The sequence below is a fragment of the Lampetra fluviatilis genome, chromosome 71, assembly GCF_964198595.1.
Source record: "Lampetra fluviatilis chromosome 71, kcLamFluv1.1, whole genome shotgun sequence".
Lineage (NCBI taxonomy): Eukaryota > Metazoa > Chordata > Hyperoartia > Petromyzontiformes > Petromyzontidae > Lampetra > Lampetra fluviatilis.
Window position 1 is genome coordinate 4079671 of NC_136345.1, and position 22795 is coordinate 4102465.

Consider the following 22795-nt stretch of genomic DNA (forward strand, 5'->3'; position numbering starts at 1 on the left):
GTGTGTGTGTGTCTCTGTGTGTCTCTGTGTGTCTCTGTGTGTCTCACCAAGTCCTTGACGCAGGAGGTCTTGTCGTCCCAGGTGGGCGAGCTCATCTGGTAGCGACCCTCCATGATGAGTGTGTCACTGTGTGTGTCACTGTGTATGTGTGTCACTGTGTGTGTGTGTCACTGTGTGTCTCTGTGTGTCACTGTGTGTCTCTGTGTGTCACTGTGTGTCTCTGTGTGTCTCTGTGTGTCTCTGTGTGTCTCTCTGTGTGTCTCTGTGTGTCACTGTGTGTCTCACCAAGTCCTTGACGCAGGAGGTCTTGTCGTCCCAGGTGGGCGAGCTCATCTGGTAGCGACCCTCCATGATGAGTGTGTCACTGTGTGTGTCACTGTGTGTGTGTCTCTGTGTGTCTCTGTGTGTCTCTGTGTGTCTCTGTGTGTCTCTGTGTGTCTCTCTGTGTGTCTCTGTGTCTCACCAAGTCCTTGACGCAGGAGGTCTTGTCGTCCCAGGTGGGCGAGCTCATCTGGTAGCGACCCTCCATGATGAGTGTGTCACTGTGTGTGTCACTGTGTGTGTGTCTCTGTGTGTCTCTGTGTGTCTCTGTGTGTCTCTGTGTGTCTCTCTGTGTCTCTCTGTGTGTCTCTGTGTGTCTCTGTGTCTCACCAAGTCCTTGACGCAGGAGGTCTTGTCGTCCCAGGTGGGCGAGCTCATCTGGTAGCGACCCTCCATGATGAGTGTGTCACTGTGTGTGTGTCTGTGTGTGTGTCTCTGTGTCTCTCTGTGTGTCTCTGTGTGTCTCTGTGTGTCTCTGTGTGTGTCTCTGTGTCTCACCAAGTCCTTGACGCAGGAGGTCTTGTCGTCCCAGGTGGGCGAGCTCATCTGGTAGCGACCCTCCATGATGAGTGTGTCACTGTGTGTGTGTCTGTGTGTGTGTCTCTGTGTGTCTCTGTGTGTCTCTGTGTGTGTCTCTCTGTGTGTGTCTCTCTGTGTGTGTCTGTCTCTCTCTGTGTCTCACCAAGTCCTTGACGCAGGAGGTCTTGTCGTCCCAGGTGGGCGAGCTCATCTGGTAGCGACCCTCCATGATGAGTGTGTCACTGTGTGTGTCACTGTGTGTGTGTCTCTGTGTGTCTCTGTGTGTCTCTGTGTGTCTCTGTGTGTCTCTGTGTGTCTCTGGGTGTCTCTGTGTGTCTCTGTGTGTCTCTGGGTGTCTCTGTGTGTCTCTGGGTGTCTCTGTGTGTCTCTGTGTGTCTCTGTGTCTCACCAAGTCCTTGACGCAGGAGGTCTTGTCGTCCCAGGTGGGCGAGCTCATCTGGTAGCGACCCTCCATGATGAGTGTGTCACTGTGTGTGTCACTGTGTGTGTGTCTCTGTGTGTCTCTGTGTGTCTCTGTGTGTCTCTGTGTGTCTCTGTGTGTCTCTGTGTGTCTCTGTGTGTCTCACCAAGTCCTTGACGCAGGAGGTCTTGTCGTCCCAGGTGGGCGAGCTCATCTGGTAGCGACCCTCCATGATGAGTGTGTCACTGTGTGTGTCACTGTGTGTGTGTCTCTGTGTGTCTCTGTGTGTCTCTGTGTGTCTCTGTGTGTCTCTGTGTGTCTCTGGGTGTCTCTGTGTGTCTCTGTGTGTCTCTGGGTGTCTCTGTGTGTCTCTGGGTGTCTCTGTGTGTCTCTGTGTGTCTCTGTGTCTCACCAAGTCCTTGACGCAGGAGGTCTTGTCGTCCCAGGTGGGCGAGCTCATCTGGTAGCGACCCTCCATGATGAGTGTGTCACTGTGTGTGTCACTGTGTGTGTGTCTCTGTGTGTCTCTGTGTGTCTCTGTGTGTCTCTGTGTGTCTCTGTGTGTCTCTGTGTGTCTCTGTGTGTCTCACCAAGTCCTTGACGCAGGAGGTCTTGTCGTCCCAGGTGGGCGAGCTCATCTGGTAGCGACCCTCCATGATGAGTCTCAGCATCAGCAGCTGCTTGCGGTGCCAGAATGGTGGGGAGCCAGCCAGCAGCGTGTACGTGATGACCCCACACGCCCACCTACACACACGCGTGTTACACGCGTGTTACACACGTGTTACACGCGTGTGTAACACACACACACACGTGTTACACACGTGTTACAGGCACACAAACACACACCTACACACACACACACACAGACACGTTACGCACGTGTTACACATGTTACACACGTGTTACACACGCTACACACACGTGTTACACACACGCACACACACACAGACACACACACACAGACACACACACACAGACACACACACACAGACACACACACACAGACACACACACACAGACACACACAGACACACACACACAGACACACACACACAGACACACACAGACACACACACACAGACACACACACACAGACACACACACACACACACACACAGACACACACACACAGACACACACAGACACACACACACGCACAAAGACAAAGGTCCCCCGCGTAGCCTTAGCAGACTGTAGGGGCAAGTGCTGTTAGCGAGCACCTATGAAGGCTACCGGCACTGTGGCACACGAGGGGGGCTGGGTGGCCAGCACCACGCCCGGCCGCCTTTGTCTCCCCAGTGGCACAATGTTTACACACCGCTACACCAGCTACTCATTTGAGGCTGAGTCGACCTAGGGGTGGCCCGGGACCGGTTCAGATAATCGCTGTCACTGGTGGAGGAGGTGGTGGTGATGGTGGTGGAGGTGGTGTGAGTGAGCGAGCGAGCGGGTGGGTGAGTGGGTGGGTGAGTGAGAGTGAGCGGGTGAACGAGTGAGTGACTGAGCGAGTGGGTGAGCGTGAGGGTGAGTGAGCGAGCGAGCGTCTGAGCGAGTGAGTGAGTGGGTGAGCGTGAGTGAGCGAGCGAGTGAGTGAGCGAGCGAGTGAGAGGGTGAGTGGGTGAGCGAGTGAGTGTGAGTGAGTGTGTGAGCGAGCGTGAGGGTGAGTGGATGAGTGAGTGAGTGGGTGAGTGATTGAGTGAGTGAGTGGGTGAGCGTGAGGGTGAGCGTGAGGGCGAGTGAGCGAGTGAGTGAGTGGGTGAGTGGGCGAGCGAGCGAGTGGTCGAGCGAGTGAGGGTGAGCGTGAGGGTGAGTGGGTGAGCGTGTGAGCGGGTGAGGCCTACATCTCAGGTGAACGAGTGAGTGAGTGAGTGGGTGAGCGTGAGGGCGAGTGGGTGGGTGGGTGGGTGAGTGGGTGAGCGGGTGTCTGAGTGAGCGAGTAATCGAGTGAGTGAGTGACTGAGTGAGTAATCGAGTGAGTGAGTGACTGAGTGAGTAATCGAGTGAGTGAGTGAGTGAGTGACTGAGTGAGTGAGCGAGTGAGTGAGTGAGTGACTGAGTGAGTGAGTGACTGAGTGAGCGAGCGAGCGAGCGAGCGAGTGAGCGAGTGAGTGAGCGAGCGAGCGAGCGAGTGAGTGACTGAGCGAGCGAGTGAGTGAGCGGGTGAGCGTGAGGGTGAGCGTGAGAGACCTACATGTCCACCTCCTTCCCGTACCCGGGGTGCGTGGGCTCCATGGAGCACTGCAGCATCTCGGGTGCCAGGTAGCCTGGGGTGCCGTACAGCTCTGGGGGGTGACGGACAGAGACACAGACAAAGCTCCCCCAGGTAGCCTCCAGCAGACCGTTGGGGCAAGTGCAGTTCGTAGTGTAGTGTGTAGTGTAGTGTATAGTGTAGTAGTGTATAGTGTAGTGTATAGTGTAGTGTAGTAGTGTATAGTAGTGTATAGTGTAGTGTAGTAGTGTATAGTAGTGTATAGTGTAGTAGTATATAATGTATAGTAGTGTATAGTGTAGTGTATAGTGTAGTAGTATATAATGTATAGTAGTGTATAGTGTAGTGTATAGTGTAGTAGTATATAATGTATAGTAGTGTATAGTGTAGTGTAGTAGTGTATAGTGTAGTGTATAGTGTATAGTATATAGTAGTGTATAGTGGTATATAGGAGTGTATAATGTAGTGTATAGTATATAGTAGTGTAGTGTATAGTGTAGTGTATAGTGTAGTGTAGTAGTGTATAGTGTAGTGTAGTAGTGTATAGTGTAGTGTAGTAGTGTATAGTGTAGTGTAGTAGTGTATAGTGTAGTGTAGTAGTGTATAGTGTAGTGTAGTAGTGTATAGTGTAGTGTAGTAGTGTATAGTGTAGTGTAGTAGTGTATAGTAGTGTATAGTGTAGTAGTGTATAGTGTAGTGTAGTAGTGTATAGTGTAGTGTAGTAGTGTATAGTGTAGTGTATAGTAGTGTATAGTGTAGTAGTGTATAGTGTAGTGTAGTAGTGTATAGTGTAGTGTAGTAGTGTATAGTGTAGTGTAGTAGTGTATAGTGTATAGTATATAGTAGTGTATAGTGTATAGTGTAGTGTATAGTATATAGTAGTTTATAGTAGTATACAGGAGTGTATAATGTAGTGTATAGTATAGTGTATAGTATATAGTAGTGTAGTGTATAGTGTAGTGTGTAGTGTAGTAGTGTATAGTGTAGTGTAGTAGTGTGTAGTGTAGTAGTGTATAGTGTAGTGTATAGTGTAGTAGTGTATAGTGTAGTGTAGTGTATAGTGTAGTAGTGTATAGTGTAGTGTATAGTGTAGTGTATAGTGTAGTAGTGTATAGTGTAGTGTAGTGTATAGTGTAGTAGTGTATAGTGTAGTGTAGTAGTGTATAGTGTATAGTGTAGTGTATAGTGTAGTAGTGTATAGTGTAGTGTGTAGTGTAGTGTATAGTGTAGTAGTGTATAGTGTAGTGTAGTAGTGTATAGTGTAGTAGTGTATAGTAGTGTATAGTGTAGTGTATAGTGTAGTGTATAGTGTAGTAGTGTACAGTGTAGTAGTGTACAGTGTAGTAGTGTATAGTGTAGTAGTGTATAGTGTAGTGTGTAGTGTAGTGTATAGTGTAGTAGTGTACAGTGTAGTGTAGTAGTGTATAGTGTAGTAGTGTATAGTGTAGTGTATAGTGTAGTGTATAGTGTAGTGTATAGTGTAGTAGTGTATAGTGTAGTAGTGTATAGTGTAGTAGTGTATAGTGTAGTAGTGTATAGTGTAGTAGTGTATAGTGTAGTAGTGTATAGTGTAGTAGTGTATAGTGTAGTAGTGTATAGTGTAGTAGTGTATAGTGTAGTAGTGTATAGTGTAGTGTGTAGTGTAGTGTAGTAGTGTATAGTGTAGTAGTGTATAGTGTAGTAGTGTATAGTGTAGTGTATAGTGTAGTAGTGTATAGTGTAGTGTATAGTGTAGTGTAGTAGTGTATAGTGTAGTAGTGTATAGTGTAGTAGTGTATAGTGTAGTAGTGTATAGTGTAGTGTGTAGTGTAGTGTATAGTGTAGTAGTGTATAGTGTAGTAGTGTATAGTGTAGTGTATAGTGTAGTGTATAGTGTAGTGTAGTAGTGTATAGTGTAGTAGTGTGTAGTGTAGTAGTGTATAGTGTAGTAGTGTATAGTGTAGTGTATAGTGTAGTAGTGTATAGTGTAGTGTGTAGTGTAGTGTATAGTTGTAGTAGTGTATAGTGTAGTGTAGTAGTGTATAGTGTAGTAGTGTATAGTGTAGTGTATAGTGTAGTGTATAGTGTAGTGTATAGTGTAGTAGTGTATAGTGTAGTAGTGTATAGTGTAGTAGTGTATAGTGTAGTAGTGTGTAGTGTAGTAGTGTATAGTGTAGTAGTGTATAGTGTAGTAGTGTATAGTGTAGTGTATAGTGTAGTAGTGTATAGTGTAGTAGTGTATAGTGTAGTAGTGTATAGTGTAGTGTAGTAGTGTATAGTGTAGTAGTGTATAGTGTAGTGTAGTAGTGTATAGTGTAGTAGTGTTTTGTGTAGTATATAGTATAGTATAATGTAGTGTGTAGTGTGTAGTGTAGTAGTATATAATGTATAGTAGTGTGTAGTGTAGTATATAGTATAGTATAATATAGTGTATAGTGTAGTGTATAGTGTAGTATATAGTATAGTATAATGTAGTGTGTAGTGTAGTGTATATAGTATAGTATAATGTATAGTAGTGTATAGTGTAGTGTATATAGTAGTGTATAATGTATAGTAGTGTATAGTGTAGTGTATATAGTAGTGTATAATGTATAGTAGTGTATAGTGTAGTGTATATAGTAGTGTATAATGTATAGTAGTGTATAGTGTAGTGTATATAGTAGTGTATAATGTATAGTAGTGTATAGTGTAGTGTATATAGTAGTGTATAATGTATAGTAGTGTATAGTGTAGTGTATATAGTAGTGTATAATGTAGTGTGTAGTGTATATAGTAGTGTATAATGTAGTGTGTAGTGTATAATGTATAGTAGTGTATAGTGTAGTGTATATAGTAGTGTATAATGTAGTGTGTAGTGTGTAGTGTACCCTACGCTCACCACGTAGCTGCGGCTGCCCCTCTGCAGGCAGGCAGCACGCAAATCCGAAGTCTGAGAGTTTGATTTCCCCGCTCGAGTCCAGGAGGAGGTTCTCCGGCTTGAGGTCACGGTGGACGACCCCCACCTCGTCGTGGAGGTAGCGTACCACCTCCAACACCGCTCTCATCGTGCGCCTGGGGGTCACGGGGGGTCACGGGGAGGTCACGGGGGTCACGGGGAGGTCACGGGGGTCATGGTGGACGACACCCACCTCGTCGTGGAGGTAGCGTACCACCTCTAGTACAGCTCTCATGGTGCGCCTGGGGGTCACGGGGGGGTCACGGGGGTCACGGGAGTCACGGGGGGGGTCACGAGGGGGTCACGGGGGTCACGGGGAGGTCACGGGGGTCACGATGGACGACACCGACCTCGTCATGAAGGTAGCGTGCCACCTCCAACACCGCTCTCATGGTGCGTCTAGGGGTCACGGGGAGGTCACGGGGGTCACGGGAGTCACGGGGGGGTCACGGGGGGGTCACGGGAGTCACGGGGAGGTCACAGGGGTCACGGTGGACGACACCCACCTCGTCGTGGAGGTAGCGTACCACCTCTAGTACAGCTCTCATGGTGCGCCTGGGGGTCACGGGGGGGTCACGGGGGTCACGGGGGGGTCACGGGGAGGTCACGGGGGTCACGGTGGACGACCCCCACCTCGTCGTGGAGGTAGCGTACCACCTCTAGTACAGCTCTCATCGTGCGCCTGGGGGTCACGGGGGGGTCACGGGGGTCACGGGGGGGTCACGGGGAGGTCACGGGGGTCACGGTGGACGACACCCACCTCGCCGTGGAGGTAGCGTACCACCTCCAACACCGCTCTCATCGTGCGCCTGGGGGTCATGGGGGGGTCACGGGGGTCACGGGGGGGTCACGGGGGGGTCACGGGGGTCACAGGAGTCACGGGGGGTCACGGGGGGTCACGGGGAGGTCACGGGGGTCACGGGGAGGTCACGGGGGTCACGGTGGACGACACCGACCTCGTCATGAAGGTAGCGTACCACCTCTAACACAGCTCTCATAGTGCGCCTGGGGGTCACGGGGGGTCACGGGGGGTCACGGGGGTCACGGAGGTCACGGGGGTCACGGGGGTCACAATGGACGACCCCAACCTCATCATGAAGGTAAACTACCACCTCCAGCACTGCACGCATCGTGCGCCTGGGGGTCACGGGGGGTCACGGGGGTGTCACGGGGGGGTCACGGAGAGGGGTCACGGGGGGATCACGGGTGAGTGGGTGAGTGAGTGAGTGGGTGGGTGAGTGATTGAGTGGGTGGGTGAGTGGGTGAGTGGGTGGGTGAGTGAGTGGGTGGGTGAGTGGGTGAGTGAGTGATTGAGTGGGTGGGTGAGTGAGTGGGTGAGTGAGTGATTGAGTGAGTGAGTGAGTGGGTGAGTGATTGAGTGGGTGGGTGAGTGGGTGAGTGGGTGAGTGAGTGGGTGAGTGAGTGAGTGAGTGGGTGAGTGAGTGATTGAGTGGGTGGGTGAGTGAGTGGGTGAGTGAGTGATTGAGTGAGTGAGTGATTGAGTGGGTGGGTGAGTGGGTGAGTGAGTGGGTGAGTGAGTGGGTGAGTGGGTGGGCGGGTGAGTGAGTGGGTGAGTGGGTGGGCGGGTGAGTGAGTGGGTGAGTGAGTGATTGAGTGAGTGATTGAGTGGGTGGGTGAGTGGGTGAGTGAGTGAGTGATTGAGTGGGTGGGTGAGTGAGTGGGTGAGTGAGTGATTGAGTGGGTGGGTGGGTGAGTGGGTGGGTGAGTGGGTGAGTGAGTGGGTGAGTGAGTGAGTGATTGAGTGGGTGGGTGAGTGAGTGGGTGAGTGAGTGATTGAGTGAGTGATTGAGTGGGTGGGTGAGTGGGTGAGTGAGTGGGTGAGTGAGTGGGTGAGTGGGTGGGTGAGTGGGTGAGTGAGTGAGTGATTGAGTGGGTGGGTGAGTGGGTGAGTGGGTGAGTGAGTGAGTGGGTGAGTGAGTGGGTGAGTGGGTGGGTGAGTGGGTGAGTGGGTGAGTGAGTGAGTGGGTGAGTGAGTGGGTGGGTGAGTGAGTGATTGAGTGGGTGGGTGAGTGGGTGAGTGGGTGAGTGAGTGGGTGAGTGAGTGGGTGAGTGGGTGATTGAGTGGGTGGGTGAGTGGGTGAGTGGGTGAGTGGGTGAGTGAGTGGGTGAGTGAGTGATTGAGTGAGTGATTGAGTGGGTGGGTGAGTGGGTGAGTGGGTGAGTGAGTGGGTGAGTGAGTGGGTGAGTGGGTGTGTGGGTGAGTGAGTGGGTGAGTGGGTGAGTGGGTGAGTGAGTGGGTGAGTGGTTGGGTGAGTGGGTGGGTGGGTGAGTGAGTGGGTGAGTGAGTGGGTGACTGGGTGAGTGAGTGGGTGAGTGGGTGGGTGAGTGGGTGGGTGGGTGGGTGAGTGAGTGGGTGAGTGAGTGGGTGGGTGGGTGAGTGAGTGGGTGAGTGGGTGGGTGGGTGAGTGAGTGGGTGAGTGGGTGAGTGAGTGGGTGAGTGGGTGGGTGGGTGAGTGGGTGGGTGGGTGGGTGGGTGAGTGGGTGGGTGGGTGAGTGAGTGGGTGGATGAGTGGGTGAGTGAGTGGGTGAGTGAGTGGGTGAGTGGGTGGGTGGGTGAGTGAGTGGGTGAGTGGGTGAGTGGGTGAGTGAGTGGGTGGGTGGGTGAGTGAGTGGGTGAGTGGGTGGGTGAGTGAGTGGGTGAGTGGGTGAGTGGGTGGGTGAGTGAGTGGGTGGGTGAGTGAGTGGGTGGGTGAGTGGGTGAGTGGGTGAGTGAGTGGGTGAGTGGGTGGGTGAGTGAGTGAGTGGGTGAGTGGGTGAGTGAGTGAGTGAGTGGGTGGGTGGGTGAGTGAGTGGGTGAGTGGGTGGGTGAGTGAGTGGGTGGGTGGGTGGGTGAGTGAGTGGGTGGGTGGGTGGGTGAGTGGGTGAGTGAGTGAGTGAGTGATTGAGTGGGTGGGTGAGTGGGTGAGTGGGTGATTGAGTGGGCGAGTGAGTGAGTGGGTGAGTGAGTGATTGAGTGGGTGGGTGAGTGGGTGAGTGGGTGATTGAGTGGGTGAGTGAGTGAGTGGGTGAGTGAGTGATTGAGTGGGTGGGTGAGTGGGTGAGTGGGTGAGTGAGTGGGTGAGTGAGTGGGTGAGTGAGTGGGTGAGTGAGTGGGTGAGTGAGTGGGTGGGTGAGTGAGTGGGTGAGTGATTGAGTGAGTGATTGAGTGGGTGGGTGAGTGGGTGAGTGGGTGAGTGAGTGGGTGAGTGAGTGGGTGAGTGGGTTAGTGAGTGGGTGAGTGAGTGGGTGAGTGGGTGTGTGGGTGAGTGAGTGGGTGACTGAGTGATTGAGTGAGTGATTGAATGGGTGGGTGAGTGGGTGAGTGGGTTAGTGAGTGGGTGAGTGAGTGGGTGAGTGGGTGTGTGGGTGAGTGAGTGGGTGAGTGGGTGAGTGAGTGGGTGAGTGGGTGGGTGGGTGAGTGAGTGGGTGAGTGAGTGGGTGAGTGGGTGAGTGAGTGGGTGAGTGGGTGGGTGAGTGGGTGGGTGGGTGAGTGAGTGAGTGGGTGAGTGGGTGAGTGAGTGGGTGAGTGGGTGGGTGGGTGGGTGAGTGAGTGGGTGAGTGGGTGAGTGAGTGGGTGAGTGGGTGGGTGGGTGAGTGAGTGGGTGAGTGGGTGAGTGAGTGGGTGAGTGGGTGGGTGGGTGGGTGGGTGAGTGGGTGGGTGGGTGAGTGAGTGGGTGGATGAGTGGGTGAGTGAGTGGGTGAGTGAGTGGGTGAGTGGGTGGGTGGGTGGGTGGGTGAGTGAGTGAGTGGGTGAGTGGGTGAGTGAGTGGGTGGGTGGGTGAGTGAGTGGGTGAGTGGGTGGGTGAGTGAGTGGGTGAGTGGGTGGGTGAGTGAGTGAGTGGGTGGGTGAGTGAGTGGGTGGGTGAGTGGGTGAGTGGGTGAGTGAGTGGGTGAGTGAGTGGGTGAGTGGGTGGGTGAGTGAGTGAGTGGGTGAGTGGGTGAGTGAGTGAGTGGGTGAGTGGGTGGGTGAGTGAGTGGGTGGGTGGGTGGGTGAGTGAGTGAGTGGGTGAGTGGGTGAGTGGGTGAGTGGGTGAGTGGGTGAGTGAGTGGGTGAGTGAGTGAGTGAGTGTCTCACCGCGTCTCTTTCTCACTCAGCGACACCTTCTCAGTAAGGTAGTCAAACAGCTCTCCCTTCCTCATCCTATAACAACATCAACAACATCAACATCAACAACATCAACAACACTGCCCATAGACTCAACACTGCACCATAGACTCAACACTGCACCATAGACTCAACACTGCACCACAGACTCAACACTGCACCACAGACTCAACACTGCACCATAGACTCAACACTGCACCATAGACTCAACACTGCACCATAGACTCAGCACTGCACCATAGACTCAACACTGCACCATAGACTCAACACTGCACCATAGACTCAACACTGCACCATAGACTCAACACTGCACCATAGACTCAACACTGCCCATACTCAACACTGCACCATAGACTCAACACTGCACCATAGACTCAACACTGCACCATAGACTCAACACTGCCCATAGACTCAACACTGCACCATAGACTCAACACTGCACCACAGACTCAACACTGCCCATAGACTCAACACTGCACCATAGACTCAACACTGCACCATATACTCAACACTGCACCATAGACTCAACACTGCACCACAGACTCAACACTGCCCATAGACTCAACACTGCACCACAGACTCAACACTGCACCATAGACTCAACACTGCACCATAGACTCAGCACTGCCCATAGACTCAACACTGCACCACAGACTCAACACTGCACCATAGACTCAACACTGCCCATAGACTCAACACTGCACCACAGACTCAACACTGCTCATAGACTCAACACTGCACCATAGACTCAACACTGCACCATATACTCAACACTGCACCATAGACTCAACACTGCACCACAGACTCAACACTGCCCATAGACTCAACACTGCACCACAGACTCAACACTGCACCATAGACTCAACACTGCACCACAGACTCAACACTGCACCATAGACACAACACTGCACCATAGACTCAACACTGCACCATAGACTCAACACTGCACCACAGACTCAACACTGCACCATAGACTCAACACTGCACCATAGACTCAACACTGCACCATAGACTCAACACTGCCCATAGACTCAGCACTGTACCATAGACTCAGCACTGCACCACAGACTCAACACTGCACCATAGACTCAACACTGCACCACAGACTCAACACTGCACCATAGACTCAACACTGCACCATAGACTCAACACTGCACCATAGACTCAACACTGCCCATAGACTCAACATTGCACCATAGACTCAACACTGCCCATAGACTCAACACTGCCCATAGACTCAGCACTGCACCACAGACTCAACACTGCACCATAGACTCAACACTGCCCATAGACTCAGCACTGCACCACAGACTCAACACTGCACCACAGACTCAACACTGCACCATAGACTCAACACTGCACCATAGACTCAACACTGCCCATAGACTCAGCACTGCACCACAGACTCAACACTGCACCATAGACTCAACACTGCACCATAGACTCAGCACTGCACCACAGACTCAACACTGCACCACAGACTCAACACTGCACCACAGACTCAGCACTGCACCATAGACTCAGCACTGCACCACAGACTCAACACTGCACCACAGACTCAACACTGCACCATAGACTCAACACTGCACCATAGACTCAGCACTGCACCACAGACTCAACACTGCACCACAGACTCAACACTGCCCATAGACTCAACACTGCACCATAGACTCAGCACTGCACCACAGACTCAACACTGCACCATAGACTCAGCACTGCACCACAGACTCAACACTGCACCATAGACTCAGCACTGCACCACAGACTCAACACTGCACCACAGACTCAACACTGCACCACAGACTCAACACTGCACCACAGACTCAACACTGCACCATAGACTCAACACTGCACCACAGACTCAACACTGCACCATAGACTCAACACTGCACCATAGACTCAACACTGCCCCACAGACTCAAAACTGCACCACAGACTCAACACTGCACCACAGTCTCAACACTGCACCATAGACTCAACACTGCACCATAGACTCAACACTGCACCACAGACTCAACACTGCACCATAGACTCAACACTGCACCATAGACTCAGCACTGCACCACAGACTCAACACTGCACCACAGACTCAACACTGCACCATAGACTCAACACTGCACCACAGACTCAACACTGCACCATAGACTCAACACTGCACCACAGACTCAACACTGCACCATAGACTCAACACTGCACCATAGACTCAACACTGCACCACAGACTCAACACTGCACCATAGACTCAACACTGCACCATAGACTCAGCACTGCACCACAGACTCAACACTGCACCACAGACTCAACACTGCACCATAGACTCAACACTGCACCACAGACTCAACACTGCACCATAGACTCAACACTGCACCATAGACTCAACACTGCACCATAGACTCAACACTGCACCACAGACTCAACACTGCACCATAGACTCAACACTGCCCATAGACTCAACACTGCACCATAGACTCAACACTGCACCACAGACTCAACACTGCACCACAGACTCAACACTGCACCACAGACTCAACACTGCACCATAGACTCAACACTGCACCATAGACTCAACACTGCACCATAGACTCAACACTGCACCATAGACTCAACACTGCACCATAGACTCAACACTACCCATAGACTCAACACTACCCATAGACTCAACACTGCACCATAGACTCAACACTGCACCATAGACTCAGCACTGCACCATAGACTCAACACTGCACCACAGACTCAGCACTACCCATAGACTCAACACTGCACCATAGACTCAACACTGCACCATAGACTCAACACTGCACCATAGACTCAACACTGCACCACAGACTCAACACTACCCATAGACTCAACACTGCACCATAGACTCAACACTGCACCATAGACTCAACACTGCACCACAGACTCAACACTACCCATAGACTCAACACTACCCATAGACTCAACACTGCACCATAGACTCAACACTGCACCACAGACTCAACACTGCACCATAGACTCAACACTGCACCATAGACTCAACACTGCACCATAGACTCAACACTGCACCACAGACTCAGCACTGCACCATAGACTCAACACTGCACCATAGACTCAACACTGCACCATAGACTCAACACTCCACCATAGACTCAACACTGCACCATAGACTCAACACTGCACCATAGACTCAGCACTGCACCATAGACTCAACACTGCACCATAGACTCAACACTGCACCATAGACTCAACACTGCACCACAGACTCAACACTGCACCATAGACTCAACACTGCACCATAGACTCAACACTGCACCACAGACTCAACACTGCACCATAGACTCAACACTGCACCATAGACTCAACACTGCACCATAGACTCAACACTGCACCATAGACTCAACACTACACCATAGACTCAACACTGCACCATAGACTCAACACTGCACCACAGACTCAACACTGCACCATAGACTCAACACTGCACCATAGACTCAACACTGCACCATAGACTCAACACTGCACCGTAGACTCAACACTGCACCACAGACTCAACACTGCACCACAGACTCAACACTGCACCACAGACTCAACACTGCACCACAGACTCAACACTGCCCATAGACTCAACACTGCACCATAGACTCAACACTGCACCACAGACTCAACACTGCACCATAGACTCAACACTGCACCATAGACTCAGCACTGCACCATAGACTCAGCACTGCACCATAGACTCAACACTGCCCATAGACTCAACACTGCACCATAGACTCAACACTGCACCATAGACTCAACACTGCACCATAGACTCAACACTGCCCATAGACTCAACACTGCACCATAGACTCAACACTGCACCATAGACTCAACACTGCACCATAGACTCAACACTGCACCACAGACTCAACACTACACCATAGACTCAGCACTGCACCATAGACTCAACACTGCACCATAGACTCAACACTGCACCACAGACTCAACACTGCACCATAGACTCAACACTGCACCATAGACTCAACACTGCACCATAGACTCAGCACTGCACCATAGACTCAACACTGCCCATAGACTCAACACTGCACCATAGACTCAACACTGCACCACAGACTCAACACTACACCATAGACTCAGCACTGCACCATAGACTCAACAAAGCACCATAGACTCAACACTGCACCACAGACTCAACATTGCACCATAGACTCAACACTGCACCATAGACTCAGCACTGCACCATAGACTCAACACTGCACCACAGACTCAACACTGCACCATAGACTCAACACTGCACCATAGACTCAACACTGCACCACAGCAACACTGCACCATAGACTCAACACTGCACCACAGACTCAACACTGCACCATAGACTCAACACTGCACCATAGACTCAGCACTGCACCATAGACTCAACACTGCCCATAGACTCAACACTGCACCATAGACTCAACACTGCACCATAGACTGAACACTGCACCATAGACTCAACACTGCACCACAGACTCAACACTGCACCATAGACTCAACACTGCACCAGACTCAACACTGCACCACAGACTCAACACTGCACCATAGACTCAACACTGCACCATAGACTCAACACTGCACCATAGACTCAACACTACCCATAGACTCAACACTGCACCATAGACTCAACACTGCACCATAGACTCAACACTGCACCATAGACTCAACACTGCACCACAGACTCAACACAGTCCATAGACTCAACACTGCACTATAGACTAAGCACTGCACCATAGACTCAACACTGCACCATAGACTCAACACTGCACCATAGACTCAACACTGCACCATAGACTCAACACTGCACCACAGACTCAGCACTGCACCATAGACTCAACACTGCACCATAGACTCAACACTGCACCACAGACTCAACACTGCACCATAGACTCAACACGGCATCACAGACTCAACACTGCACCATAGACTCAACACGGCACCATAGACTCAACACTGCACCACAGACTCAACACTGCACCATAGACTCAACACTGCACCATAGACTCAACACTGCACCACAGACTCAACACTGCACCATAGACTCAACACTGCACCATAGACTCAACACTGCACCATAGACTCAACACTGCACCACAGACTCAACACTGCACCATAGACTCAACACTGTACCATAGACTCAACACTGCATCACAGACTCAGCACTGCACCATAGACTCAACACTGCACCACAGACTCAGCACTGCACCACAGACTCAACACTGCACCATAGACTCAACACTGCACCATAGACTCAACACTGCACCATAGACTCAAAACTGCACCATAGACTCAACACTGCCCCATAGACTCAACACTGCACCATAGACTCAACACTGCCCCACAGACTCAAAACTGCATCACAGACTCAACAATGCACCATAGACTCAGCACTGCACCACAGACTCAACACTGCACCATAGACTCAACACTGCACCATAGACTCAACACTGCACCATAGACTCAAAACTGCACCATAGACTCAACACTGCCCCATAGACTCAACACTGCACCACAGACTCAACACTGCACCATAGACTCAACACTGCACAATAGACTCAACACTGCACCACAGACTCAACACTGCACCATAGACTCAACACTGCCCCACAGACTCAACACTGCACCATAGACTCAACACGGCACCATAGACTCAACACTGCACCACAGACTCAACACTGCACCACAGACTCAACACTGCATCACAGACTCAGCACTGCACCATAGACTCAACACTGCACCATAGACTCAACACTGCACCACAGACTCAACACTGCACCATAGACTCAACACAGCATCACAGACTCAACACTGCACCATAGACTCAACACGGCACCATAGACTCAACACTGCACCACAGACTCAACACTGCACCATAGACTCAACACTGCACCATAGACTCAACACTGCACCACAGACTCAACACTGCACCATAGACTCAACACTGCACCATAGACTCAACACTGCACCATAGACTCAACACTGCACCACAGACTCAACACTGCACCATAGACTCAACACTGTACCATAGACTCAACACTGCATCACAGACTCAGCACTGCACCATAGACTCAACACTGCACCACAGACTCAGCACTGCACCACAGACTCAACACTGCACCATAGACTCAACACTGCACCATAGACTCAAAACTGCACCATAGACTCAACACTGCCCCATAGACTCAACACTGCACCATAGACTCAACACTGCCCCACAGACTCAAAACTGCATCACAGACTCAACAATGCACCATAGACTCAGCACTGCACCACAGACTCAACACTGCACCATAGACTCAACACTGCACCATAGACTCAACACTGCACCATAGACTCAAAACTGCACCATAGACTCAACACTGCCCCATAGACTCAACACTGCACCACAGACTCAACACTGCACCATAGACTCAACACTGCACAATAGACTCAACACTGCACCACAGACTCAACACTGCACCATAGACTCAACACTGCCCCACAGACTCAACACTGCACCATAGACTCAACACTACACCACAGACTCAACACTGCACCATAGACTCAACACTGCACAATAGACTCAACACTGCACCACAGACTCAACACTGCACCATAGACTCAACACTGCACCATAGACTCAACACTGCACCACAGACTCAGCACTGCACCATAGACTCACCACTGCACCATAGACACAACACTGCACCATAGACTCAACACTGCACCATAGACTCAACACTGCACCATAGACTCAACACTGCACCATAGACTCAACACTGCACCATAGACTCAACACTGCACCATAGACTCAACACTGTACCATAGACTCAACACTGCACCCTAGACTCAACACTGCACCATAGACTCAACACTGCACCCTAGACTCAACACTGCACCATAGACTCAACACTGCACCATAGACTCAACACTGCACCATAGACTCAACACTGCACCATAGACTCAACACTGCACCATAGACTCAACACTGCACCATAGACTCAACACTGTACCATAGACTCAACACTGCACCCTAGACTCAACACTGCACCATAGACTCAACACTGCACCATAGACTCAACACTGCACCACAGACTCAACACTGCACCATAGACTCAACACTGCACCATAGACTCAACACTGCACCATAGACTCAACACTGCACCATAGACTCAACACTGCACCATAGACTCAACACTGCACCACAGACTCAACACTGCACCATAGACTCAACACTGCACCACAGACTCAACACTGCACAAGAGACTCAACACTAACCATAGACTCAACACTGCACCACAGACTCAACACTGCACCATAGACTCAACACTGCACCATAGACTCAACACTGCACAAGAGACTCAACACTGCCCCATAGACTCAACACTGCCCCACAGACTCAACACTGCACCATAGACTCAACACTGCACCATAGACTCAGCACTGCACCATAGACTCAACACTGCCCATAGACTCAACACTGCACCATAGACTCAACACTGCACCATAGACTCAACACTGCACCACAGACTCAACACTGCACCATAGACTCAACACTGCACAATAGACTCAACACTGCACCACAGACTCAACACTGCACCATAGACTCAACACTGCACCATAGACTCAACACTGCACCATAGACTCAACACTACCCATAGACTCAACACTGCACCATAGACTCAACACTGCACCATAGACTCAACACTGCACCATAGACTCAACACTGCACCACAGACTCAACACTGTCCATAGACTCAACACAGCACTATAGACTAAACACTGCACCATAGACTCAACACTGCACCATAGACTCAACACTGCCCCATAGACTCAACACTGCACCATAGACTCAACACTGCCCCATAGACTCAACACTGCATCACAGACTCAACACTGCACCATAGACTCAACACTGCACCATAGACTCAACACTGCCCCATAGACTCAACACTGCCCCATAGACTCAACACTGCACCATAGACTCAACACTGCACCATAGACTCAACACTACACCATAGACTCAACACTGCCCCACAGACTCAACACTGCACAATAGACTCAACACTACACCACAGACTCAACACTGCACCATAGACTCAACACTGCCCCACAGACTCAACACTGCACCATAGACTCAACACTACACCACAGACTCAACACTGCACCATAGACTCAACACTGCACAATAGACTCAACACTGCACCATAGACTCAACACTGCACCATAGACTCAACACTGCACCACAGACTCAACACTGCACCACAGACTCAGCACTGCACCATAGACTCACCACTGCACCATAGACACAACACTGCACCATAGACTCAACACTGCACCATAGACTCAACACTGCACCATAGACTCAACACTGCACCATAGACTCAACACTGCACCATAGACTCAACACTGTACCATAGACTCAACACTGCACCCTAGACTCAACACTGCACCATAGACTCAACACTGCACCATAGACTCAACACTGCACCATAGACTCAACACTGCACCATAGACTCAACACTGCACCATAGACTCAACACTGCACCATAGACTCAACACTGTACCATAGACTCAACACTGCACCCTAGACTCAACACTGCACCATAGACTCAACACTGCACCATAGACTCAACACTGCACCATAGACTCAACACTGCACCATAGACTCAACACTGCACCATAGACTCAACACTGCACCATAGACTCAACACTGCACCATAGACTCAACACTGCCCATAGACTCAACACTGCACCATAGACTCAACACTGCACCATAGACTCAACACTGCACCATAGACTCAACACTGCACCATAGACTCAACACTGCACCACAGACTCAACACTGCACCACAGACTCAACACTGCACCACAGACTCAACACTGCACCACAGACTCAACACTGCACCATAGACTCAACACTGCACCACAGACTCAACACTGCACCATAGACTCAACACTACACCACAGACTCAACACTGCACCACAGACTCAACACTGCACCATAGACTCAACACTACACCACAGACTCAACACTGCACCACAGACTCAACACTGCACCACAGACTCAACACTGCACCACAGACTCAACACTACACCACAGACTCAACACTGCACCATAGACTCAACACTGCACCACAGACTCAACACTGCACCACAGACTCAACACTGCACCATAGACTCAACACTGCACCATAGACTCAACACTGCACCATAGACTCAACACTGCACCACAGACTCAACACTGCACCACAGACTCAACACTGCACCATAGACTCAACACTGCACCACAGACTCAACACTGCACAAGAGACTCAACACTAACCATAGACTCAACACTGCACCACAGACTCAACACTGCACCATAGACTCAACACTGCACCATAGACTCAACACTGCACAAGAGACTCAACACTGCCCCATAGACTCAACACTGCCCCACAGACTCAACACTGCACCATAGACTCAACACTGCACCATAGACTCAGCACTGCACCATAGACTCAACACTGCCCATAGACTCAACACTGCACCATAGACTCAACACTGCACCATAGACTCAACACTGCACCATAGACTCAACACTGCACCACAGACTCAACACTGCACCATAGACTCAACACTGCACCATAGACTCAACACTGCACCACAGACTCAACACTGCACCATAGACTCAACACTGCACCATAGACTCAACACTGCACCATAGACTCAACACTACCCATAGACTCAACACTGCACCATAGACTCAACACTGCACCATAGACTCAACACTGCACCATAGACTCAACACTGCACCACAGACTCAACACTGTCCATAGACTCAACACAGCACTATAGACTAAACACTGCACCATAGACTCAACACTGCACCATAGACTCAACACTGCCCCATAGACTCAACACTGCACCATAGACTCAACACTGCCCCATAGACTCAACACTGCATCACAGACTCAACACTGCACCATAGACTCAACACTGCACCATAGACTCAACACTGCCCCATAGACTCAACACTGCCCCATAGACTCAACACTGCACCATAGACTCAACACTGCACCATAGACTCAACACTACACCATAGACTCAACACTGCCCCACAGACTCAACACTGCACAATAGACTCAACACTACACCACAGACTCAACACTGCACCATAGACTCAACACTGCCCCACAGACTCAACACTGCACCATAGACTCAACACTACACCACAGACTCAACACTGCACCATAGACTCAACACTGCACAATAGACTCAACACTGCACCACAGACTCAACACTGCACCATAGACTCAACACTGCACCATAGACTCAACACTGCACCACAGACTCAACACTGCACCACAGACTCAGCACTGCACCATAGACTCACCACTGCACCATAGACACAACACTGCACCATAGACTCAACACTGCACCATAGACTCAACACTGCACCATAGACTCAACACTGCACCATAGACTCAACACTGCACCATAGACTCAACACTGTACCATAGACTCAACACTGCACCCTAGACTCAACACTGCACCATAGACTCAACACTGCACCATAGACTCAACACTGCACCATAGACTCAACACTGCACCATAGACTCAACACTGCACCATAGACTCAACACTGCACCATAGACTCAACACTGTACCATAGACTCAACACTGCACCCTAGACTCAACACTGCACCATAGACTCAACACTGCACCATAGACTCAACACTGCACCATAGACTCAACACTGCACCATAGACTCAACACTGCACCATAGACTCAACACTGCACCATAGACTCAACACTGCACCATAGACTCAACACTGCACCATAGACTCAACACTGCACCATAGACTCAACACTGCCCATAGACTCAACACTGCACCATAGACTCAACACTGCACCATAGACTCAACACTGCACCATAGACTCAACACTGCACCATAGACTCAACACTGCACCACAGACTCAACACTGCACCACAGACTCAACACTGCACCACAGACTCAACACTGCACCACAGACTCAACACTGCACCATAGACTCAACACTGCACCACAGACTCAACACTGCACCATAGACTCAACACTACACCACAGACTCAACACTGCACCACAGACTCAACACTGCACCATAGACTCAACACTACACCACAGACTCAACACTGCACCACAGACTCAACACTGCACCACAGACTCAACACTGCACCACAGACTCAACACTACACCACAGACTCAACACTGCACCATAGACTCAACACTGCACCACAGACTCAACACTGCACCACAGACTCAACACTGCACCACAGACTCAACACTGCACCACAGACTCAACACTGCACCATAGACTCAACACTGCACCACAGACTCAACACTGCACCACAGACTCAACACTGCACCACAGACTCAACACTACACCACAGACTCAACACTGCACCACAGACTCAACACTGCACCACAGACTCAACACTGCACCACAGACTCAACACTGCACCACAGACTCAACACTGCACCACAGACTCAACACTGCACCACAGACTCAACACTGCACCACAGACTCAACACTACACCACAGACTCAACACTGCACCATAGACTCAACACTGCACCACAGACTCAACACTGCACCACAGACTCAACACTGCACCACAGACTCAACACTGCACCACAGACTCAACACTGCACCATAGACTCAACACTGCACCACAGACTCAACACTGCACCACAGACTCAACACTGCACCACAGACTCAACACTACACCACAGACTCAACACTGCACCACAGACTCAACACTGCACCACAGACTCAACACTGCACCACAGACTCAACACTGCACCACAGACTCAACACTGCACCACAGACTCAACACTGCACCACAGACTCAACACTGCACCATAGACTCAACACTGCACCACAGACTCAACACTGCACCATAGACTCAACACTGCACCATAGACTCAACACTGCACCACAGACTCAACACTGCACCATAGACTCAACACTGCACCACAGACTCAACACTGCACCACAGACTCAACACTGCACCACAGACTCAACACTGCCCATAGACTCAACACTGCACCATAGACTCAACACTGCACCACAGACTCAACACTGCACCACAGACTCAACACTGCCCATAGACTCAACACTGCACCATAGACTCAACACTGCACCACAGACTCAACACTGCACCATAGACTCAACACTGCACCATAGACTCAACACTGCACATAGACTCAACACTGCACCATAGACTCAACACTGCACCATAGACTCAACACTGCACCACAGACTCAGCACTGCACCATAGACTCAACACT

At 50.6% G+C, this 22795-nt stretch overlaps 1 protein-coding gene across 1 annotated transcript in view; it reads right to left on the reverse strand.

Moving 5' to 3' along the window:
• Nucleotides 1–22795, reverse strand: part of LOC144952979 (phosphorylase b kinase gamma catalytic chain, liver/testis isoform-like) — a 36075-nt gene that overhangs the window by 8462 nt on the left and 4818 nt on the right. Inside the window, exons 4-7 of the mRNA XM_078883461.1 lie at nt 10460–10525; nt 6328–6500; nt 3453–3543; nt 1852–2005 (exon numbers count right to left, since the gene is read on the reverse strand). Coding sequence (XP_078739587.1) covers nt 1852–2005; nt 3453–3543; nt 6328–6500; nt 10460–10525 — 484 coding nt within the window. The remainder of the gene's footprint in view (nt 1–1851; nt 2006–3452; nt 3544–6327; nt 6501–10459; nt 10526–22795) is intronic.